Source organism: Hylobates moloch, unplaced genomic scaffold, assembly GCF_009828535.3.
Source record: "Hylobates moloch isolate HMO894 unplaced genomic scaffold, HMol_V3 SCAFFOLD_15, whole genome shotgun sequence".
Taxonomy (NCBI): Eukaryota; Metazoa; Chordata; class Mammalia; order Primates; family Hylobatidae; genus Hylobates; species Hylobates moloch.
This window is the reverse complement of record NW_026652290.1, coordinates 93,378,759-93,402,521: the sequence shown is the minus strand read 5'-3', so window position 1 is coordinate 93,402,521 and position 23,763 is coordinate 93,378,759. Positions and strand designations below refer to the sequence as shown.

Sequence of the window (23,763 nt, the reverse complement as noted above, 5' to 3'; positions counted from 1 at the left end):
CAGGAGTTTGGGACCAGCGTGGTAACATAGTAAGACCTTGACTCTATTAAAAAAAAAAAAAAAATTTAAATTAGCCAGGCATGGTGGTTGCACGCCTGTAGTCCCGGCTACTTGGGAGGCTGAGGGAAGAGGATTGCTTGATCCTGGGAGGTCAAGGCTGCAGTGAGCCATGATCAAACCACTGCACTCCAGCCTGGGTGACAGAGCGAGACCCTGTCTCAAAAAAAAAAAAAAAAAAAGAAAGGAACAGAAAGAAGCAATTACTGCGAATGTCAGGGTCGGGGGATACTTCTGGAGAGAAGGGAGGGGCTGGCATTGTGCCCATCTGGAAATACAGAGTCTAGTGGGGAAGACAGAGGCGCAAGTGGAGATTCAGGCTGCAGCACCAGGATGGTCCCTTCCTCCTTCCCGCCTCCTTGCCCTTTCTTTCTGGGAACAGGAGCATGATTGTCTTTCTTCTTTGCCTTCCTAACTAGATAGAGGTTCTGACAGGAGAATTTATATACAAGATGTATACCATTGACATGCACAGCCAGCTGGAATTGACTGCTTCGTTGATACCGCAGCCAGGCACATCCCTGATTCCTCTGGTAAGTACATCTTGATGTTTCTGCTATCTGGGATTCTCAGCCACAGCCTGGTGCCCACTCCCAGATTCTGGAAATCCCCTGGCATCCCCCACAAGGAGAGACGCTACTCACACACTCACAATTCTGCATAGAAATTGTCTCTATGTTTCTTTCTTTCTTTCTTTCTTTTTTTTTGAGACAGAACCTCGCTCTGTCCATTAGGCTGGAGTGCAGTGGTGTGATCTCGGCTCACTGCAGCCTCTGCCTCCCGGGCTCAAACAATTCTCCTGCCTCAGCCTCTCGAGTAGCTGGGATTACCGGCACGTGCCACCACGCCTGGCTAATTTTGTATTTTTAGTGGAGACGGGGTTTCCCCATGTTGGTCAGGCTGGTCTTGAACTCCTGGTCTCAAGTGATCTGCTCACGTCGGACTCCCAAAGTGCTGGGATTACAGGCGTGAGCCACCATGCCCAGCCATTTCTATGTGTCTTCCCCCTCGAAGAGCCTCTGCATGTCTGGGCGTGATGAGACTGTGGCTGTCCAGCTGGCCACCTGGCCGCTCTTGTGCTGTCTCTGTGGCTCCTCCATCCTTCTGAGCTGCCCATAAATTCATTTTCTATTCTTTTCTTTTGTTTTCTTCTTCTTCTTCTTCTTTTTTTTTTTTTTTTTTTGAGATGGAGTTTTGCTCTGTCGCCCAGGCTGGAGTGCAGTGGCACGATCTTGGCTCACTGCAACCTCTGCCTCCCAGGTTCAAGCCATTCTCCTGCCTCAGCCTCCCAAGTAGCTGGGATTACAGGTGCGTGCCATCATGCTTGGCTAAGTTTTGTATTTTTAGTAAGACGGGGTTTCGCCATGTTGGTCAGACTGGTCTTGAACTCCTGACCTCAGGTGATCCACCCACCTCAGACTCCCAAAGTGCTGGGATCACAGGTGTGAGCCACCCTGCTGGCTTCATTTTCTTAACTCAGCCTGAGTTGGCTTCTCTTGCTAGCAGCTAAGAGCCCTGACCCCTGTGGCCTTCCCCCACCCAGCAGGAAGTGCTTGGATGTTTCTCGATCCAAAATCCAAGTGTCTAAGCCTAGACATTAATTGCAAGTACAGATGGTCCCACAATTTTTTGACTTTACAACAGCACAAAACCGATTACATTCAGTAGACGCTGTACTTCCAGTACTGATATAACCTTTCTGTTTTTCGCTGTTAGTATAGGATTCAATAAATTACATGAGAGCCAGGCGCGGCGGCTCACACCCGTAATTTCAGTACTTCAGGAGGCTGAGGTGGGAGGATCGCTTGAACCCAGGAGCTCGAGACTAGCCTGGGCAACATAGTGAGACTCCGTCTGTACAAAAAAATATAAAAATTATTAGCCGGGTGTGGTGGCACATGCCTGTAATCCCAGCTACTCGGGAGGCTGAGGCAGGAGAATCACTTGAACCCGGGAGGCGGAGGTTGTGGCGAGCCGAGATCATGCCATTACATTCCAGCCTGGGCAACAAGAGTGAAATTCTGTCTCGATAAATAAATAAATAAAAATAAATTAAAAAAATAAAAATTAGCCAGGTGTAGTGGCATGCACCTGTAGTCCCAGCTACTTGGGGCTGAGGCAGGAGGCTGAGGCAGGAGGATCACTTGAGCCCAGGAGGTTGAGGCTGCAGTGAGCTATAATCATGCCATTGCACTCCAGCCTGGGTAATAGAGCAAGACCTCATCTCTTAAAAAAATAAAAAATTTGTCCAGGCGCGGTGGCTCACACCTGTAATCCCAGCACTTTGGGGGCCAGGGTGGGCAGATTGCCTGAGGCCAGGAGTTCAAGATCAGCTTGGCCAACATAGTGAAACCCCATCTCTACTAAAAATACAAAAATTAGCTGGATGTGGTGGCACATGTCTGTAATCCCAGCTACTCAGGAGGCTGAGGTGGGAGAATCACTTGAATCTGGGAGGTGGAGGTTGCAGTGAGCTGAGACCACTCCAGCCTGGGTGACAGAGTGAGACTCCGTCTCAAAATAAAATAAAATAAAATAAATAAATAAAAATAAAAAATTTAAAAGTAGGTAAATTATTGCTTCATGAGGACAGAGTTTCCATTTGGGCGATTCTCTTGCCTCGGGCTCCCGAGTAGCTGGGATTACAGGCATGCACCACCATGCCTGGCTAATTTTGTATTTTTAGTAGAGACACGGTTTCTCCATGTTGGTCAGGCTGGTCTCAAACTCCCGACCTCAGGTGATCCGCCTGCCTCAGCCTCCCAAAGTGCTGGAAGTACAGGCATGAGCCACCACGCCTGGCCAACTTTTTTTTTTTTTTTTTTGTAGAGACAGGATTTCGCTGTGTTGCCCAGGCTGCTCTTGAACTCCTGGGCTCAGGCAGTCTTCTCACCTTGGTCTCCCAAACTGCTGGGATTACAGACATGAGCCACTACTCCTGGCCCTGATTTTTCATCTGAAGGTGTGCTGGGGTCACTGCGGGGGTTTGTCGCCCCGTCCTGCCTGCTGGCTCTGTGCAGCCTGAGCTACTCTCTCCCACTCCCAGGTGATGGTGAGCAACCCCCACTCCCTGGGGTTCCAGGCCACCTTCTACGAGAGCGGTTACACGTTAGACGGGAACACCAAGTACAAACTGGTGAGTCGCGTCCCCACCAAACCCTGTCGCCTGTCCCTTGAGGGGCCCCCTCTTCCTCCTTCCCTTATCAGCATAAAAACTGAGGCGTTTCCAGGGTACATAGCCCCTGGCCGTGCCCCGCGGTGGGAAGATGATCAGGCAGCCATCACCCACACTCTTGACCTCATTAAAGTGTCACGTGGGAGAGACCCAGATGGCATGACAGGGAGGAGCCTAACCCAGCCCGGGGAGGGTAGCCAGAGATCTGAGTTAGCTGGGTAAACTGAGGCATGAGGATTGAGTGGGGGCAGTTTCCACAGGGCAGGGGCCTGACCAGGTGCAAGTTGGTGACAGCAAACTCCTTTAACCAGGCTCATCACATCACATCTGGGTGAGTGAGGAGAACAGTCACTCCTCACTATGGGTCCCCAGAACTCAGGGAGCAAGGGAATAGGAGCCATCATATTGGGGCCATTGTTTCTGTGAGCTTCCAGAAGCCTTTCACAGGCGGTGGGACTAGAACAGAGCAGGGCTTGGCTGGGCCCAGTGGCTCACACCCAGAATCCCAGCACTTTGGGAGGCCAAGGCGGGTGGATCACTTGAGGTCAGGAGTTTGAGACCAGCCTGGCCAACATGGTGAAACCCCATCTCTACTAAAAATACAAAAAAAAAAAAATTTAGCCGGGCGTGGTGGCAGGCGCTTGTAGTCCCAGCTACTCAGGAGGCTGAGGCAGGAGAACAGCGTGAACCCGGGAGGCGGAGCTTGCAGGGAGCCGAGATCGCACCACTGCACTCCAGCCTGGGCGACAGAGCGAGACTCAGTCTCAAAAAAAAGAAAAAAAAAGGCAAACATTAGCCAGGCATGGTAATGCTTACCTGTAGTTCCAGCTACTTGGGAGGATGAGGCAGGAGAATCACTTGAACCTGGGAGGTGGAGGTTGCAGTGAGCCAAGATCGTGCTAATGCACTCCAGCCTGGGCCAGAGAGAGACTCCATCTCAAAAACAACAAAAGAGGAACAGAGTGGGGCTAAGCGGCTTCCAGGTTCGTCCCCCAACGTCCCCTCCAACACCCCATCTCTCCCAGTGTCCTGAGCTGGGGGACGCCCATGGTGTTGCACGGATACATTTCGGATTTTACCCCACAGGATATTTTCCTAAAACAGCAGCAGCACTGGGGCAGGACCGACTCCAACTTCACTTCCAGGTATGTTGTCTCCTGGCAGAGGCGGGGACCGGGCTGCCTACAGGGGTTCCCTTAGCAGGAGCGAACAGAAGCAGAGCTGAGACCAGACCCCCAGCTCCAGAACAGTAAAACAAGGCGGTTAAAACACTTTACAAGAGCCAGGCGCAGTGGCTCACGCCTGGAATCCCAGTGCTTTGGGAGGCAGAGGTGGGTGGATCACCTGAGGTCAGGAGTTCGAAACCAGCCTAGCCAACATGGTGAAACCCCGTCTCTACTAAAAAATACAAAAAAACATCAGCTAGGCATAGTGGCAGTCACCTGTAATTTCAACTACTCGGGAGGCTGAGGCAGGAGAATTGCTTGAACCCGGGAGGTGGAGGTCGTAGTGAGCCGAGATCGTGCCATTGCACTCTAACCTGGGCGACAAGAGTAGTGAAACTCCGTCTCATTAAAAAAAAAAAAAAAAAAAAAGCAAAAATGAGCCAAGTGTAGTGGCGGGCGCCTGTAATCCCAGCTACTCAGGGAGCTGTTTGCACACCTGTGCTCACAGAAGCGGGATTCACAACAGCCAAAAGGCAAAAATCAGCCCACGGGTCTATCACCAGATGAAGGGATGAACACAGCGCGGTCCCTCTGCACATCACAATAGGACTCAGATTTAAGAAGGAAGGAGTCCTGGGCCGGGCGCAGTGGCTCACATCTGTAATCCCAGCACTCTGGGAGGTCAAGGCGGGCAGATCACCTGAGGTCAGGAGTTCGAGACCAGCCTGGCCAGCATGGCAAAACCTCATCTCTACTAAAAATACAAAAATTAGCCAAGCGTGGTGGTGGGCGCCTGTAATCCCAGGTATTCAGGAGGCTTTGGCAGAATTGCTTGAACCCAGGAGGCAGAGCTTGCAGTGAGCCGAGATTGTGCCACTGCACTCCAGCCTGGGTGACAGAGTGAGACTCCATCTCAAAAAGAAAAAAGGCCAGGGGCCGTGGCTCACAACACTTTGGGAGGCTGAGGCGGGTGTAATCCCAGCACTTTGGGAGGCTGAGGTGGGCGGCTCACAAGGTCAAGAGATGGAGACCAGCCTGGCCAACATGGTGAAAGTCTGTCTCTACTAAAAATACAAAAATTAGCCAGGCATGGTGGCAGGCACCTGTAGTCTCAGCTACTCGGGAGGCCGAGGCAGGAGAATCGCTTGAACCCGGGAGGCAGAGGTTGCAGTGAGCCGAGATTTTGCCACTGAACTCCATGCTGGGTGACAGAAAAAAAAAAAAAAAAAGTAAGGGAATCCTGACACAGGATACAGGCTAGATTGGATGCACCTTGAGGACAACATGCTCGGTGAAATAAGCCAGATACAAAAGGACAAATCCTGTGTGATTCCACTCCTAGGAGGTTCCTAGAATGGTCTGAGTCACAGAGACAGGAAGTAGGATGGGGGTGCCAGGGGCTGGGGAGGGGGATGAGGAGTGAGTGTTTCATGAGGACCGAGTTTCAGTTGGGGAAGATGAGAAAATTCTGGAGATGGATGGTGGTGATGGTTGCACAACTCTGTGAATGTGGTTAATATTGATGAACTGTGCACTTAAAATGGTTAAGATGGAAAATTTGGGGCCCGGTGTGATGGCTTATGCCTATAATCACAGCAACTCAGGAGATCCACAGCAACTCAGGAGACTGAGGCAGGAGGATTGCTTGAGCTCAGGAGTTTCAGGTTGTAGTAAGTTATGGGCATGACACTGCACTCCAACCTGGGCAATAGAGCAAGACCCTGACCCTGGGCGACAGAGCGAGACCCCCATCTCAAAAAAAAAAAAAAAATGTCTGAATGCTGACTGAAAGCCTTCTATCGAGTTTTCACTGCTTCTTGAGTCAGTTTTGTGAAGTTTGTTTGTGTGTTTGTTTTTTGAGACGAAGTTTTGCTCTTGTGGCCCAGGCTGGAGTGCAATGGCATAATCTTGGCTCACTGCAACCTCCACCTTCTGGGTTCAAGCCATTCTCCTGCCTTAGCAGTGGCATGATCTCGGCTCACTGCAATCTCTGACTCCTGGGTTCAAGTGATTCTCTTGCCTCAGCCTCTCGAGTAGCTGGGATTATAGGCATGTGCCACCACGCCCGGCTAATTTTTGTATTTTTACTAGAGACGGGGTTTCACCATGTTAGCCAGGCTGGTCTTGAACTCCTGACCTCAGGCGATCCGTCCGCGTCAGCCTCCCAAAGTGCTAGAACTACAGGCATGAACCACCACACCCGGCCAGTGTTCAGAAATTAATGGATGGATGGAAGGATGGATGGATGGATGGATGGATGGCTGGATGGTGTATTAGTCTGTTTTCACACTGTTTTCAGAACTACCTGAGATTGGGTAATTTATAAAGAAAAGAGGTTTAATTGACTCACAGTTCCTCAGGCTTAACAGGAAGCATGACTTGGGGGTCTTAGGAAACTTACAATCATGGCGGAAGGTGAAGGGGAAACAAGGCATGTCTTCTCATGGCGGCAGGAGAGAGAGAGAGAGAGAAACTGTCATACATTCTCTTTTTATTTTTTTGAGATAGAGCTTCGCTCTTCTTACCCAAGCTGGAGTGCAATGGCACGATCTTGGCTCACTGCAATCTCCACCTCCTGGGTTCAAGCGGTTCTCTTGCCTTAGCCTCCCAAGTAGCTGGGACTATAGTTCCCAAGTAGCTGGGACTACAGGTGTGTGCCACCACACCCGACTAATTTTGTTGTTGTTGTTGTATTTTTAGTAGAAATGGGGTTTCACCATATTGGCAAGGCTGGTCTTGGACTCCTGACCTCAGGTGATGTGTCCGCCTCGGCTTCCCAAAGTGCTGGGATTACAGGCGACAGCCATTGCACCTGGCCTGCCATACAGTTTTTTTTTTTTTTGAGACACAATTTCACTCTGTCGCCCAGGCTGGAGTGCAGCGGTGTGATCACCAGTCCCTGCAACCTCCACTTCCCGAGTTCAAGCGATTCTTGTGCCTCGGCCTCCCAAGTAACTGAGATTACAGACACATGCCACCATGCCTGGCTAATTTTTGTATTATTAGTAGAGACAGGGTTTCGCCATGTTGGCCAGGCTGGTCTCGAACTCCTTACCTCAGATGATCCGCCCACCTCGGCCTCCCAAAGTGCTGAGATTACAGGCATGAGCCACTGAGGCCAGCCCCATACACTTTTAAACTATCAAATATTGTGAGAATTCACTCACTATCACAGGAACACCAAGAGGGAAACTGCCCCCACGATCCAATCACCTCCCACCAGGTCTCTCCCCTGATATGTGAGGATTACAATTTGAGATGAGATTTGGGTGGCGACATAGAACCAAACCATATCAGATGGATAAATGGGTAGATAGATGAGTGGATAGATGGATAGAGAGATGGATAGATGGTTGGGTGGATGGGTGGATGGGTGGGTGGGTGGATGGATGGATGGATGGATGGATGGATGGATGCATAGATGGATAGATGGATGAGTGAATAGATAGATGGATGGGTGGGTGGATGGAATGGATCGATAAATGGGTAGATGGATGAGTGGATGGATAGAGAGATGGATGGGTGGATGGATGGATGGATGGATGGATGGACAGACATGTGGGTGGGTGGAATGAATGGATGGAAGGATGGATGAGATGGATGGATGGATGGATGGATGGATGGATGGATGGATGAATGGGTGGGTGGAATGAATGGATGGAAGGATGGATGAGATGGATGGATGGATGGATGCGTGGATGACTGAATGGATTGAAGGATGAATGGAATGCAGCTGTGTCGTTTACAGGGGGGCTGTTCTCTAGTAACACAGGTTCCATTGCCTTGCAGCTTAAAGAGAGCGACCATGTCTACCTTAACTGTGGACATAGCAAACAAGGAAATTTCATGTGTGGATATCAAGCCACTGGTAGGTCCCAAACCTTTGCTGTCCCATATTCGGTGTCATAAGTGTTAACACTCATGGAAGCTGGCCCTGAGGTTGCAGTGAGCTGAGATAGTGTCACTGCACTCCAGCCTGGGTGCAACAGAGTGAAACTCTGCCTCAAAAACTAAAAAAATTAAAAATAAAAATAAACATTCATGGCATAAAAAAATTTATCGATGCATGCTTCCACATGGATGAACCTCGAGGAGATCCCACACAGTGAGAGAAGCCAGGCACGAAAGGACAAATCCTGTGTGATTCCACTCTTAGGAGGTCCCTAGAGTCATCAGATTCATAGAGACAGAAAGTAGGATGGGGGGTGTCAGGGGCTTAGGAAGGGGATGATTGAGGCAGTTGAATGCAGGCAGTCACCATGTTGACCAGGCTGGTCTTGAACTTTTGATCTTGGGTGATCTGCCCGCCTCAGTCTCCCAAAGCTCCCACGCTTACAGGCGTGAGCCACTGTGCCTGGCCAATTTTTGTATTTTTAGTAGAGATGGAGTTTCACCATGTTGGCCAGGCTGGTCTTGAACTCCTTTTTTTTTGACATGAAGTCTTGCTCTGTCACCCAGACTGGAGTGCAGTGGTGCGATCTCTGCTCACTGTAACCTCCATCTCCTGGATTCAAGCAATTCTCCTAACCTCAGCCTCCCGAGTAGCGGGGATTACAAGCATGCGCCACTATGCCCAGCTAATTTTTGTATTTTTAGAAGAAACTGGGTTTCACCATGTTGGCCAGGCTGGTCTCGAACTCCTGACCTTAAGTGATCTGCCCGCCTCGGCCTCCCAAAGTGCTGGGATCATAGGCATGAGCCACTGCGCCCAACCTGGTCTTGAACTCCTGTTCTTGTGATCCTCCTGCCTCAGCCTCCCAAAATGCTGGGATTACGGGTGTGAGCCTCTGCACCTGGCCAATTTTTTTTGTTTTTAAGATATGAATCTTGCATTCTGTTCTAAGGTAAATCCATGTTTGTCTTGCTTTTTGGTTTGCTTTATTATTTTATTTTATTTTATTTTTTTATTTTTTGAGACGGAGTCTCACTCTGTCGCCCAGGCTGGAGTGCAGTGGTGCGATCTCGGCTCACTGCAAGCTCTGCCTCCCGGGTTCACGCCATTCTCCTGCCTCAGCTTCCCGTGTAGCTGGGACTACAGGCGCTCGCCACCATGCCCAGCTAATTTTTTTTTTGTATTTTTAGTAGAGATGGGGTTTCATCGTGTTAGCCAGGATGGTCTCAATCTCCTGACCTCGTGATCCGCCCGCGTCAGCCTCCCAAACTGCTGGGATTACAGGTGTGAGCCACCGCGCCTGGCCATTTATTTATTTATTTTTGAGATGGAGTTTCACTCTTGTTGTTCAGGCTGGAGTGCAGTGGTGCAATCTCAGCTCACTGTAACCTCCACCTCCTGGGTTCAAGCAATTCTGCTTCAGCCTCCCAAGTAGCTGGGATTACAGTCAAGCCCCACCACGCCCAGCTAATGTTCTGTATTTTTAATAGAAATGGGGTTTCACCACGTTGGCCAGGCTGGTCTTGAACTCCTGACTTCAGGCAATTTGCCCGCCTTGGCCTCCCAAAGTGCTGGGATTACAGGTGTGAGCCACAGCGCCTGGCTGTTTTTTATTTTTAGATACAGGGTCTCACTGTCTCCCAGGCTGAAGCGCAGTAGCACAATCAAGGCTCACTGCAGCCTCAACCTTCTAGGCTCAAGTGATCTTCCTGCCTCAGCCTCCCAAGTAGCTGGGATTACAGGCGTGCACCACCACGCCTAGCTAAGTTTTATTTTTCATAGAGACAAGGTGTCACTATGTTGCCCAGACTGGTCTCTAACTCCTGGCCTCAAGCAGTCCTACTGGCTCAGCCTCTCAAAGTGCTGGGATTATAGGCGTGAGCCACTGCGCCTGGCCCACGTTTGTCTTAATACAAAACAGTTTTCAAATACTAAAAGTCCCTTGGTCCTGTGGCTTTTAGACTCCATTGTATAACTCTGAGGGTGCCATGCACTGCAGTTTGAGAAGCATGTCCCCAAGGCTGTAGAGTAACCCCCAATTGCTCTCTCTGTCTTCTTTCTCCTTTTTGTTTATTCATTCTAGGCCATTGATTTATTCATTCACTCATTCATTCATTCATACATGTGTGCATGCATTTTTTTTCCCCATGCTCTCTGTGTACCAAGGATCGTGCTGGGCTCATAAATTAGTTCTGGGCCTGGCAGGGTGGCTCACATCTGTATTCCTGGCACTTTGGGAGGCCCGGGCGGGTGGATCACCTGAGGTCAAGAGTTGGAGACCAGCCTGGCCAACATGGTGAAACTCCGTCTCTATTAAAAATACAAAAATTAGCCGGGTGTGCTGGCAGGCACCTGTAATCCCAGCTACTTGGGAGGCTGAGGCAGGAGAATTGCTTGAACCCAGGGGAAGGATGTTGCAGTGATCCGAGACTGGGCCACTGCACTCGAGCCTGGGTGACAGAGCAAAAACTCTGTCTCAAAAAAAAATTAATTAATTAAAAGAAAAAGTTAATTCTGGTCTCCGTGAAGCCACTAAAAGCTCGTCAGGCAACACCAGGAGTTTAGCCATAGCCCAGGCTCTCAGAGCTTAAGCTCCGCAGGGCCAGCTGCAGTTACAGTGCATCCCAGGCATCCAGGGACATGCTATTGGGATCCAGGCCACATGGTTTCCAAACCATTCCCACAGGAGTGTGTCCCTGTATAGGGTTCACTGTGTCTGGGTGACCCTCACTGACCTGGGTCCGCATTTCCATCTCTCTCCTCTGCAGTCGACACTGATTTCAGTTGGCTGTGACCTGGATAAAAAGATCGTCATCCAGAAGTAAGTATGTTGAGGCCCGGCACCATGGCTCACGCCTGTGATCCCAGGACTTTGGGAGGCCGAGGTGGGCAGATCACTTCAGGTCAGGAGTTTCAGGAGTTCAAGACCAGCCTGGCCAACATGGCGAAACCCTGTCTCTACTGAAAAAAAAAAAAAAAAAAAAGACAAATTAGGCATGGTGGCAGGCACCTGCAATCTCAGCTACTTGGGAGGCTGAGGCTGGAGGATCACTTGAACCTGGGAGGTGGAGGCTGCAGTGAGCTGAGATTGAGCCACTGCATCTGCACTCCAACCTCGGTGAGACAGCAAGAGTCTTGTCTCGGAAAAAAAAAAAAAAGAAGTAAGTATGTTGATATTGGAGTGGAGTGGGGAGAGGGGAGGAGGGGAGTTGATGGGGCATGATTAGCCACATGGTAACAATTGCTGAGGTGGATGACTTTCGATCATTCTGTTTAGTTTTGCATATATTTACTATTTCCATACTAAAAAGTTAAATGATTCACCCTAATAGGTTAAGTTTGTTTCCAGCACATTAGCCTCCCCTCCTTCACCTGCTGGTGATAATACACTTTTTTTTTGAGATGCAGTCTTGCCTTGTCGCCCAGGCTGGAGTGCAGTGGCACGATCTCGGCTCACTGCAACCTCTGCCTCCCAGGTTCAAGTGATTCTCCTGCCTCAGCCTCCTGAGTAGCTGAGATTACAGGCACCCACCACCATGCCTGGCTAATTTTTGTACTTTTAGTAGAGACAGGGTTTCACCACGTTGGGCAGGCTGGTCTCCAACTCCTGACCTCAAGTGATTTGCCTGCCTCAGCCTCCCAAAGTGCTGGGATTACAGGCATGAGCCACCACGCCTGGCCTAACACAATTTTTAAAATAAATTTTTAAAAAAGCCAGATCAGTGGTGGCTCATGCCTGTAATCCCAGCACTTTGGGAAGCCGAGGCAGGCAGATCATGAGGTCAGGAGATTGAGACCATCCTGGCTAACACGGTGAAACCTTGTCTCTACTAAAAATACAAAAAATTAGCTGGGCATGGTGGCGGGCACCTGTAGTCCCAGCTACTCGGGAGGCTGAGGCAGGAGAATGGCATGAACCCAGGAGGTGGAGCTTGCAGTGAGCCGAGATAGCGCCACTGCACTCCAGCCTGGGCCACAGAGTGAGACTCCGTCCCCCAGAAAAAAAAAAAAAGCCAGACCAGCTACACCTCTAATGGCAAAGTGCAGAGCCATTTCCTGCCATGCCACTCTCAGAGTTGGTGTCTCTCAGGTTTTTTTTTTTTTTCCATATCTGCTCATTTGGCAACTGCTCATGCATTGGACACAAAGGTGTGCCCTCCCTTTATTTTTATTATTATTATTATTATTATTATTTTTGAGACGAGTCTTGCTCTGTCGCCCAGGCTGGAGTGCAGTGGCGCTATCTTGGCTTACTGCAAGCTCTGCCTCCCAGGTTCACGCCATTCTCCTGCCTCAGCCTCCCGAGTAGCTGGGACTACAGGTGCCCGCCACCACGCCCAGCTAATTTTTTTTGAATTTTTAGTAGAGACGGGGTTTCACTGTGTTAGCCAGGATGGTCTCAATCTTCTGACCTCCTGATCCGCCCGCCTCCGCCTCCCAAAGTGCTGGGATTACAGGCATGAGCCACCGCGCCCGGCCTGCCCTCCTTTTTTTATTTAATTATTTTATTTTAATTTTTATCGATTTATTTTTGAGACAGAGTCTTGCTCTGTCACCCAGGCTGGAGTGCAGTGGCGCGATCTCAGCTCACTGCAACCTCCACCTCCCAGGCTCAAGCGATTCTCCTGCCTCAGCCTCCCAAGAAGCTGCGATTAGAGGCGCATGATGCCGCGCCTGGCTAACTTTTTGTATTTTTAGTAGAGACGGGGTTTCCTCATGTTGGCCAGGCTGGTCTCAAACTCCTGACCTCAGGTGATCCGCCCGCCTCAGCTCCCAAAGTGCTGGGCCTGAGCCACCACGCCCAGCCTCTCCCTTTCTGCCCCATCCATAATGGTTTGGTTCCTTGTGAGGTCATGCAATTGCTCAATGTCCACTTTTGCTTGCAGCAAAGTTTCTGCCTGTTCCAAGGGCATCCTGGACCCCTTGACCCTGCAAGACAATTACAGCTTCATCATCGAGAAGTAAGCCAGCAACACCTGACACCCAAGGCGACCATTGGGCCTGCAAAAGCCAAGAGCAAATTAGGAATTTTATTTATTTATTATTATTATTATCATTATTATTATTATTATTTTTGAGATGGAATCTTGCCTGTCGCCCAGGTTGGAGTGCAGTGGCACCATCTCGGCTCACTGTAAGCTCCACCTCCCGGGTTCACGCCATTCTCTGGCCTCAGCCTCCTGAGTACCTGGGACTACAGGCGCCCGCCACCAGGCCCGGCTAATTTGTTTGTATTTTTAGTAGAGAGGGGGTTTCACCGCGTTAGCCAGGATGGTCTCAATCTCCTGATCTCGTGATCCGCCCGCCTCAGCCTCCCAAAGTGCTGGGATTACAGGCGTGAGCTACCGCGCCCGGCCTATTATTTTTTTAAGAGATAGGGTCTGGCCCTGTGGCCCGGGCTGGAGTGCAGCGATGCGATCATAGCTCACCGCAGCCTCGACCTCCTGGGCTCAAGTGATCCTCTTGCCTCAGCTGGCTGGTCCCACATGCTGTCCCGCTCAGTGAGCTTGTGCTGCCACACCGATACGAGAGTCTGGGCCTCAGTCAATTTGTGCTGCTTTAAAAGACTACCCGAGGCTGGGTGATTTATAAAGAAAAGAGTTATGGCCGGGAGCAGTGGCTCACGCCTGTAATCCCGACACTTTGGAAGGCTGAGGCAGGAGGATTGCTTGAGGCCAGGAGTTTGAGACCAGCCTGGGCAACCTAGAGACAAAAAAAAAAAAAAATGAGGGGGGGATGGGGGGAGGGGGTGCCAGGCTCTTAAACAACCAGTTCTCATGGAAGCTGAGATTGAAAACCCAGTCAGTACCATAAATATGGCCCTAAGCCATTCATAGCTCTGCCCTTGTGGCCTAAACACCTCTGGCTAGGCCCCCGCTCCAACACCGGGGATCCAGTTTCAGCAGGAACTTTGGAAGGGACAAATATCCAAGCCATATCAAGGCCCCTCATTGCACCCAGCATGGGGGAGCTCCTTGCCACGCGAGTGCACGCTTCCATGTGATTTGTAAGACCTGACCCCTCAAATGCAAGTCAAGAGTCAGTTACCCATTTAGAACTGAGGCCTAAACTGGTGCTTCCGGGCTGCTAAGGGGCAGTGACTGGAACCTGTGGAGGACACAGAGGGGAGTGTCATCTTAGTCTATGTGGGCTGTATTGCAAAATACCTTAAACTGGGTGATTTATTAGTCGGTGCAAAAGTAATTATGGTTTTGGCCGAGCGCGGTAGCTCATGCCTGTAATCCCAGCACTTTGGGAGGTCGAGACGGGGGGATCACTTGCGCTCAGGAGTTCCAGAGCAGTCTGGCCAATGTGGTGAAACCCCGTCTCTACTAAAAATACAAAAATTAGCCAGGCGTGGTGGCACATGCCTGTAGTCCCAGCTACTCAGGAGGCTGAGGTGGGAGAATTTCTTCAACCCGGGAGGCGGAGGTTGCAGTGAGCCGAGATCATGCTACTGCACTCCAGCCTGGGCAACAGAGCGAGACTGTCTCAAAAAAAAAAAAAAAAAAAAAGTAATTACAGTTTTTGCCATTGAAAGTAATGGCAAAAACCGGCCAGGCTCAGTGGGTCACCCCTGTAATACCTGCACTTTGGGAGGCTGAGGTGGGTGGATCACCTGAAGTCAGGAGTTCAAGACCAGCCTGGGCAACACAGCAAGACCTCATCTCTACAAAAATGTAAAATATTAACCATGTGTGGTGGCGCGTGCCTGTAATCCCAGCCACTGGGGAGGCTGAGGTGGGAGGATTGCTTGGGCCCAGGAGGTGGAGGTTGCAGTGAGTCATGATTGCATTACTGTGCTCCAGCCAAAAAATTAACTAGAACGGAAGTTCCAGTATTATCTGGTCCATGGCTCTCAATCGCCCACCTCAGATGCCACCTGCACCCACTCTCATGGACGATCCCCATTTGCAAAAAAGAAACCGCGGCTGTGAAGGGTTGGCAGACTGGGCAGGAATTCACAGACTCCCCATCTCTGCTTCTTGGTGTCTTGAAGGGAATTCTACGACCCCGGCTTCCAGGGGCAGCAGTCCTCCGAGGACCTGCACGTGTTTTACTCCTACCAGCAGCTGGGCTGTCCTCTCCTCGTCTACTATGACACCCCATGGAAGCCCGTGGTGGAGCTGTAAGACCCCAGGGGGGTGCTGCAGGGTGGGGACGGTGGCAGGGCCTCATGCTCCCTGACACTGGGGTACCAGCCTGGCCCTCCAGGCTCCCCTAGATCCTTCAAAATGATGATGGTCACTGTTTCCCACCGTGTTCCTGCCCCAGCCCCACTGGCCCCCAGGGCCCTCTCCCTGGAACACCTTTTCTCTTTTTGAGACAGGGTCTTGCTCTGTCACCTAGTCTGGAGTGCAGTGGCATGATCTCAGCTCACTGCAGCCTCTGTCCCCTGGGCTCAAGCAATCCTCCCACCTCAGCCTCCCAGGTAGCTGGGACCACAGGTGCCCACCACCACATTCAGCTAATTAGCAGAGATGCAGTTTCACCATGTTGGCCAGGCTGGTCTTGAACTCCTGACCTCAGATGATCCGCCTGCCTTGGCCTCTCAAAGTGTTGGGATTACAGGTGTGAGCCACTGTGCCCGGCCGATGGTCTTTTCTTTATGCCTGTGCACTCCTGCTGTCTTCCTGTTCTTTTTTTTTTTTTTTCCGCTCTGTCACCCAGGCTGGAGTGCAATGGCATGATCTTGGCTTACTGCAACCTCCACCTCCAGGGTTCAAGCGATTCTCCTGCCTCAGCCTCCCGAGTATCTGGGATCATAGGCACGTGCCACCATGCCTGGCTAGTTTTTGTATTTTTAGTAGAGATGGGGTTTTACCATGTCGGTCAGGTTCGTCTCGAACTCCTGACCTCGTGATCCACCCGCCTCAGCTTCCCAAAGTGCTGGGATTACAGGTGTGAACCACCACGCCTGGCCATCTTCATGTTCTTATAAGGATACCAGTCTTATCAGATCAGGGTCCACCCTACATCCTATGACCTCATATAGCTTTTCTTTTTCTTTTCTTTTTTCTTTTCTTTTCCTCCCTTTCCTCCCCTTCCTTCCTTTCTCTCTCTCTCTCTCTTTCCTTTTTTCTTTTTTTTTTGCGTTGGGGTCTTGCTCTGTTGCCCAGGCTGGAGTGCAGTGGCATGAACACAGTTCACTGCAGCCTCAACCTCCCAGGCTCAAGCGGTCCTCCTGCCTCAGCCTCCCAAGTAGCTGGGACTGCAGTTGCATACCACAATGCTCGGCTAATTTTTTTTATTTTTTTATTATTATTATTTTTTTGAGACAGAGTCTTGCTCTGTCGCCCAGGCTGGAGTGCAGTGGTGCGATCTCAGCTCACCACAAGCTCCGCCTCCCGGGTTCATGCCATTCTCCTGCCTCAGCCTCCCAAGTAGCTGGGACTACAGGCGCCCGCCACCGTGACCGGCTAATTTTTTTTTTTTTTTTAAATTTTTAGTAGAGATGGGGTTTCACTGTGTTAGCCAGGATGGTCTCGATCTTCTGACCTTGTGATCCTCCCGCCTTGGCCTCCCAAAGTTTTGAGACTATGGGTGTGAGCCACGGTGCCTGGCTCCGAGCAGACTTTTCCTTCCTCCCTGTTATCAATGCTCAGTGCTGGCTGCTGCCCATCTCCCCATCCATCCAACTCTGTCTCCCGGCCTCCCCGCAGCCCACACACGGCATCCTCACCTGGGAGTGGCAGGCGTCCTTTGGTTTCCTCTGTCACCTCCCACCCCACAAGCGGTTTTGCAGCCGTCCAGGTGGCTGTGGCCTGGGTCTTCCTGGGTTGTCCCTGCTCCCCGCACAGCCCTGTCCCGTGCCTGTGTCCTAGGTGGCGAAAAGACAGTTTCCAGGAGGTCGTCGACGCCGAGTATGTGTTACTGGAGGTGAACGGGCAGTTCTCGTACTCCTATTCCCTGACGGCCCAGTCGGCAATGTGCACCTCCCAGCCGCAGAACTGGACCACCATGATAAAGGAATTTGGAGGGCCCTTCTTCTGGAACAGAGAGGTAACAGGACCCTAGGATTACTTCCAGAAGAATCAGCAGCCCCCCAGGGGGTGGGAGAGTGCATGAGGATACCCCGCGGCCATGGAACTGAGTACGGAATGAAAGACTTGGGCGGGTGCGGTAGCTCACGCCTGTAATCCCAGCACTTTGGGAGGCCAAGGCAGGCGGATCATGAGGTCGGGAGTTTGAGACCAGCCTGGCCAACATGGCGAAACCCCGTCTCTACTAAAAATACAAAAATCAGCCGGGCATGGTGGCGGACACCTGTACTCCCAGCTACTCAGGAGAATCACTTGAGCCCAGGAGGCAGAGGTTGCAGTGAGCAGAGATCATGACTGCAAAAGACTGGAAGGTCCTTTAGGGATCTATCGGGAACTCCAATTCCTTTTAGGGGTGTACAAGGCCTGTGAGGATTTAAGGAACTGACTGAAGGACGGGCAACGCAGGCACCAAGGTGTTCAGGGGGCTTTGCTGATGATGAGAAATGCCTGGGGACCATCCTAATGCTTGCGAGTGAGGGATGGATGGAATTCCCAGGCTGTCCTACTCAGCATGCATCTGTTTTATTTTCATTTCTTTTAGGCAGGGTCTCACTCTGTCTCCCAGGCTGGAGTGCAGTGGTGCAATCTCAGCTCACTGAAGACTCAAGCCTCAAGTGATCCTCCCACCTCAGCCTCCCAATTAGCTGGGAATACAGGTGTGCGCCACCATGCCCGGCTAATTTTTGTATCTTTTTTTTTTTTTTTTTTTTTGTAGAGACAGGGCTTCAGTGTGTAACACAGGCTGGCTTTGAACTCCTGGGCTCAAGCGATCCTCCCATGGATTATAGGCACGAGTCACCACGCTCAGCCTCAGTGTGTGTTTCTATAATGCGAGTTGGTGCATGCACTACAGAGCAGTGGGAGTGTGATGTCCTGTCCCTACAAGGAAGAGATTGCATCAGTCCACGTGTATCTTCCCGGGACACAATGTTTTGTATTAGGAACACAGCGCATGCAGCAAAGCCACCAGCAGATGGTGTCATGGCTCTTTTTTTGCATTTGCTTTTTTTTTTTTTTTCTTTGAGACGGAGCCTCACTGTGTCCCCCAGGCTGGAGTGCAGTGGCGCAATCTCAGCTCACTGCAACCTCCACCTCCCGGGTTCAAGCGATTCTCCTGCCTCAGCCTCCTGAGTAGCTCAACTTACAAGCACCTGCCACCACGCCCGGTTAATTTTTGTATTTTTAGTAGAGACGGGGTTTTGCCATGTTGGCCAGGCTGGTCTTGAACTCCTGACCTCGTGATCCGCCCGCCTCGGCCTCCCAAAGTGCTGGGATTATAGGCGTGAGCCACCGCGCCCAGCCGGCTCTGTTGGTATTTCTATATGCATTCTTCCTATGGGCTGTCTCACTGCAAATTGCCTGAGTACATTTAAGAGATGGCCCCATCACTATTTTTTTTCCATCAGCTGTGGTGAGTGGCTGCTTTTGTAGAATATGAAGTTCTCCTGGCCAGGCACGGTGGCTCACGCCTGTAATCTCAGCACTTTGGGAGGCCAAGGTGGGCAGATCACTTGAGGACAGGAGTTCAAGACCAGCTTAACATGGCAAAACCCCGTCTCTACTAAAAATACAAAAATTACCTGGGCATGGTGGTGCATGCCTGTAATCCCAGCTACTAGGGAGCTTGAGGCAAGAGAATCGCTTGAACCCAGGAGGTGAAGGTTGCAGTGAGCCGAAACTGCACCACTGCACTCCGGCCTGGGCAACAGAGTGAGGCTGTTTCTCAAAAAAATAACATAAAATAAAATTAAAAAATAAATAAAGAGTGGCCAGGTACTGTGGCTCACGCCTGTAATCCCAGCACTTTGGGAGGCCGAGGTGGATGGATCACTTGAGGTCAGGTGTTAGAGACCAGCCTGACCAACACAGTGAGACCCCGTCTCTACTAAAAGTACAAAAATTAGCAGGGCATGATGGTACCCACCTGTAGTCCCAGCTACTTGGAAAGCTGAGGCAGGAGAATTGCTTGAACCTGGGAGGTAGAGGTTGCAGTGAGCCCAGATCGCACCACTGCGCTCCAGCCTGGGGGACAAAGGAAGACAATGTCTCAAAATAAAAAAGTCATTGGCAGCGCCTGACTCTCGCTCAGACTGAGTTATTAAGCCTCCAGCGTCCACAGCCCAGGAAGGCCTGAAAGGAGGCATGTGGCCGACTGCTACCGTTACTGCTTGAGACGGTCACTCCAACAGTTACTACCGTTACTACTTGAGACCTTCATTACAAGACTGAACGAAGGGGGAACGAATGTAGAAACGAAAACTTAAGACAAAAGAAACTGTTTTAAGGAAGCGGCATGGGGAAGAGAGCGCTCCCTGCTTCTAGTGAGTAAAGGCAGCGCCCCTAGGCTTCCACAGAGCTTTGTATTTATTGGGTAGAAAGAGCAGGGAGGGGCCAGGCGCAGTGGCTCACGCCTGTAATCCCAGCACTTTGGGAGGCCAAGGTGGGCGGATCACAAGGTCAGGAGATTGAGACCATCCTGGCTTACCGGGTAAAACCCCGTCTCTACTAAAAATACAAAAAAAGAAAAATTTGCTGGCCATGGTGGCGGGCACCTGTAGTCCCAGCCACTCGGGAGGCTGAGGCAGGAGAATGGCATGAACCCGGGAGGCGGAGCTTGCAGTAAGCCGAGATCGCTCCACTGCACTCCAGCCTGGGCAACAGAGTGAAACTCCATCTCAAAAAAGAAAGAAAGAAAGAAAGAGCAGGGAGGAGGAGGTAACGATTGGTCAGCCGCTTAATTGATCACAGGTTCATATTATTACTAATAGGCTTCAGATGTACCTAATCACAAGAAACACTTGTGCCTGGCTCGTGACTGCCCTCAGCATTCCTTCTGGGTGGCAGACGCAGTTTGTCAGTTTGCCAACATTCTGCTTTTATGAGAACAGTTTGCTGTTTACTCATATAGCCTCCAGTGGTATACTGAGTTGATCACGACCCTCAATCTTTCGGCCTCCAACAGAGGCAGGTGAGATGGAGGCTGAGCAACCTCCGTCCACTATCCTCTGCAGGGAGCACGAACCTGCCCACACCATGGGCACTTGGCCCCAGAGTCCCACCCATGCGTGCCTAATGAGGACCGGGGTGGGTGCAGGGCTTCTGCAGGGAGGAGGGAGGCTCAGGGCCCCGTCCCCAGCCCCCAGGGTCAGTGAGCACACCTCTGTCCCCCACAGAACTACGTGAGCTGCCACGACCCCAACAACAATGCCCCTTTGAGGTGGCCAGATGTCCAGTATCAGATCTTGGGCGGCCGGACAGCAAACCAGATCATTTTCGGCCACAATAATGGCTTTTATGTCTTCTACATTTCTATTGTGGATCCGTACTACAGGTGAGCGGGCCCATCTGCCCCTACGACAGGGGACGCCTGGTGCTGGTCACCTATGTTTCAGGGGACATGCAGGTCCTGGCTAAACCCGAATTCCCCCAACGGCCCAGGCCGTCCCCAGGACAAGTGATGTTTTAAGTTCTGGGTGACATTTGTTCCCGTGTGAAATAAATACTCATTTCAGAGTCCTGCACTGAGTGCTGGGGGAACAGCAGTGACTGGAGGCCGTGCCGCTGCCCTGGCGCACCCGAGTCGCCCTCTCCTACTCCCCATGGCTAGGGTGTGCTGATGGCTGCGGGCTAGAGCTGGCTCAAACTGGCTCACCAGGAGCAGACTCTCAAATATTCAGGAATCTTCAGCCTGGCCAACATGGCGAAACCCCGTCTCTACTAAAAATACAAAAATTAGCCGGGCGTGGTGGCAGGTGCCTTTAATCGCAGCTACTCGGGAGGCTGAGGCAGGAGAATCGCTTGAACCAGGGAGGCAGAGGTTGCAGTGAGCTGAGATTGCGCCACTCACTGGCCTCTAGCCTGGGTAACAGAGCGAGACTCCATCTCCAAAAAAAAAAAAAAAAATTTTCAGGAATCTTACACCAGTCAATTTCATGTGAGTGGCTTCGAATCAGCCATAGTGGAAATATTTATACCACGGGAATTGGCAGACACTACCCAGGAGGCCTTTCCCCTCTGAGAGCCAGTTGTTACATATTTAGCACTGACAGGTGCTGAGGAGATTATAAAGCCATATCGAAGCCATGCCATGTGGATCAGTGTGTCCCTTTGGAAGGGGGACACCAGGTGGAATCTTCCTCATATCCTCACCCTTACTGGAAGTCATTGTCACTCATCACCTGTCCTCTCCAGAAGGATGAAAGTTCACCCCCTGAAAAAAAAAAACGTGGAGGTCCTGCCTTCTCTAGAGTCCCCACAGACTAGGAGGATCAGCTCTGGGGTGGCAGCAGGTGGAAGGCACTGGGTAGGGTGAGGATGTCCACCGGAGAGAGGAGACAGGTGTGGGACTCTCCCGTGCCACACGTGCTCCCTGCACCACGTGACCTGCACTGTCCCCCTCCCTGCCGTGGGTTCTGCGACACCCTGAACCTTTCCTGCCCTGACCTAGCCTCCACTGTCATCCACCACTTCCCTGCTGTTGATGGACCATTTAGTTAATTTGCCCCTTCTGCCCTCTCTAGCCAGAGCCTGGGCATTGGTAGAGAATAGGGATCCTGTTGACAGCTGCCAGAGGGCACAGAGAGGATGCCCGACTCAGAACCCATAAAAGTCGGCCTGGCACAATGGCTTACGCCTGTAATTCCAACACTTTGGGAGGCCGGGACAGGTGGATCACTTGAAGTCAGGAGTTCGAGATGAGCCTGGCCAACATGGAGAAACTCCATCTCTACTAAAAATTAGCCAGGTGTGATGGTGGGCGCCTGTAATCCCAGCTGCTCGGGAGGCTGAGGCAGAAGAATTGCTTGAACCCGGGAGGCAGAGGTTGTAGTGGGCCGAGATTGCACCACTGCACTCCAGCCTGGGTAATAGAGCCAGATTCCACCGTCTCAAAAAACAAACAAAACAAAACAAAAACCCATAAAAGTCAAAGTGGGCCAGGTGCAGTGGCTCACACCTGTAATCCCAGCATTTTGGAAGGCAGAGGCGGGGCGGATCACTTGAGGTCAGGAGTTCGAGACCAGCCTGGCTGAGGGTGAAACCCCATCTCTACTAAAAATACAAAAATTAGCCAGGCATGGTTGGCAGGTGCCTGTAATCCCAGATACTTGGGAGACTGAGGCAGGAGAATTGCTTGAATTCAGGAGACGGAGGTTGCATTGAGCGGAGATCGTGCCACTGCACTGTAGCCTGGGCGACAGAGAGTCCGACTCAAAAAAAAAAAAAAAAAAAAAGGCATAGTGGTTGGAAACAGAAGTGGGTATACCCGGTCACTGCTGTGGGCCTGATTCTCCCTCCTGTGGGTCTGAACACCTTTGCCAGAGATAAGGCGAAGTCCCCCAAAGGCAACGCCCAACAGCCTCTCCCCGCCTCCCCCCTGCAGCTACTGTCAACTGGAGACCATCTTTAGCATCTACGTGTATGGAGCATTCCCCGTGCAGCTGGTCTCTGCTGGAGTCGTCATCCTACTGCTCATCTCCAGCATCCTGGGGTCCATTTGGCTGGCCTACAAGACCCCCAAGCTGCTATGCACAGCACGCGGCCGCAGGATCAAGAGGTTTGCAGCACAGCTGTGTAGGAGATGCAGGACGGTCTGCCAGTTCAGGGCCTCGGCCACAGCCAGGGCAGGCACAGAGCCCCTGGGACGCCACCGAACTCCTCACGGAGGCAGGTCTGACCACTGAGGCCGGTCCACAGGATCCCGACCCCTTGTCTTCAAATAAAGTATAATGTAACATAGCAGGAAGCGGTATGTATTCACCATTTTTTTGTTTGTTTGTTTTTGAAACGGAGTCTCACTCTGTCGCCCAGGCTGGAGTGCAGTGGTGCGATCTCGGCTCACTGCAACCTTCGCCTCTCGGGTTTATGCCATTATTCTGCCTCAGCCTCCCGAGTAGCTGGGACTACAGGGGCCCGCCACCACGCCCAGCTAACTTTTTTGCATTTTTAGTAGAGACAGGGTTTCATCATGTTAGCCAGGATGGTCTCGATCTCCTGACCTTCGTGATCCGCCTGGCTCGGCCTCCCAAAGTGCTGGGATTACAGGCATGAGCCACTATGCCTGGCCTGTTTTTTGTTTTTTGTTTTTTGTTTTAGTATCAGTGTGGTCTCATTGTGTTGCCCAGGCTGAGAGTGCGGTGGTGTGATCACAGCTCACTGCAGCCTCAAACTCTCAGGCTTAAGTGATCCTCCCTCCTCTGCCTCCTGAGTAGCTGGGACTACAGGAACCACCACCACACATGGCTAATTTTACTTTTAGTTTTTGTAGAGACAGGGTCTCACTTTGTTGCCCAGGTTGGTCTCGAACTCCTGGACTCAAGCGATCCTCCTGCCTCAGCCTCTCAAAGTACTGGGATTATGGATGGGCCAGTGCACTAGGGTTAGCCATCTCTCTCTCTTTTTTTTTTTTGAGATGGAGTCTCGCTCTGTTGC

The 23,763-nt window shown here is 51.3% G+C and overlaps 1 protein-coding gene across 1 annotated transcript in view; it reads left to right on the top strand.

Annotated features, from left to right (window-relative positions):
- Window positions 1-23,073, top strand: part of CATSPERD (cation channel sperm associated auxiliary subunit delta) — a 57,173-nt gene extending 34,100 nt beyond the window's left edge. Inside the window, exons 12-21 of the mRNA XM_058428126.1 lie at window positions 477-590; window positions 3,104-3,193; window positions 4,319-4,377; window positions 8,188-8,266; window positions 11,059-11,111; window positions 13,177-13,251; window positions 15,291-15,419; window positions 17,116-17,293; window positions 20,508-20,665; window positions 22,715-23,073. Coding sequence (XP_058284109.1) covers window positions 477-590; window positions 3,104-3,193; window positions 4,319-4,377; window positions 8,188-8,266; window positions 11,059-11,111; window positions 13,177-13,251; window positions 15,291-15,419; window positions 17,116-17,293; window positions 20,508-20,665; window positions 22,715-23,015 — 1,236 coding nt within the window. The 3' untranslated portion in view covers window positions 23,016-23,073. The remainder of the gene's footprint in view (window positions 1-476; window positions 591-3,103; window positions 3,194-4,318; window positions 4,378-8,187; window positions 8,267-11,058; window positions 11,112-13,176; window positions 13,252-15,290; window positions 15,420-17,115; window positions 17,294-20,507; window positions 20,666-22,714) is intronic.
- Window positions 23,074-23,763: the final 690 nt, after the last annotated feature.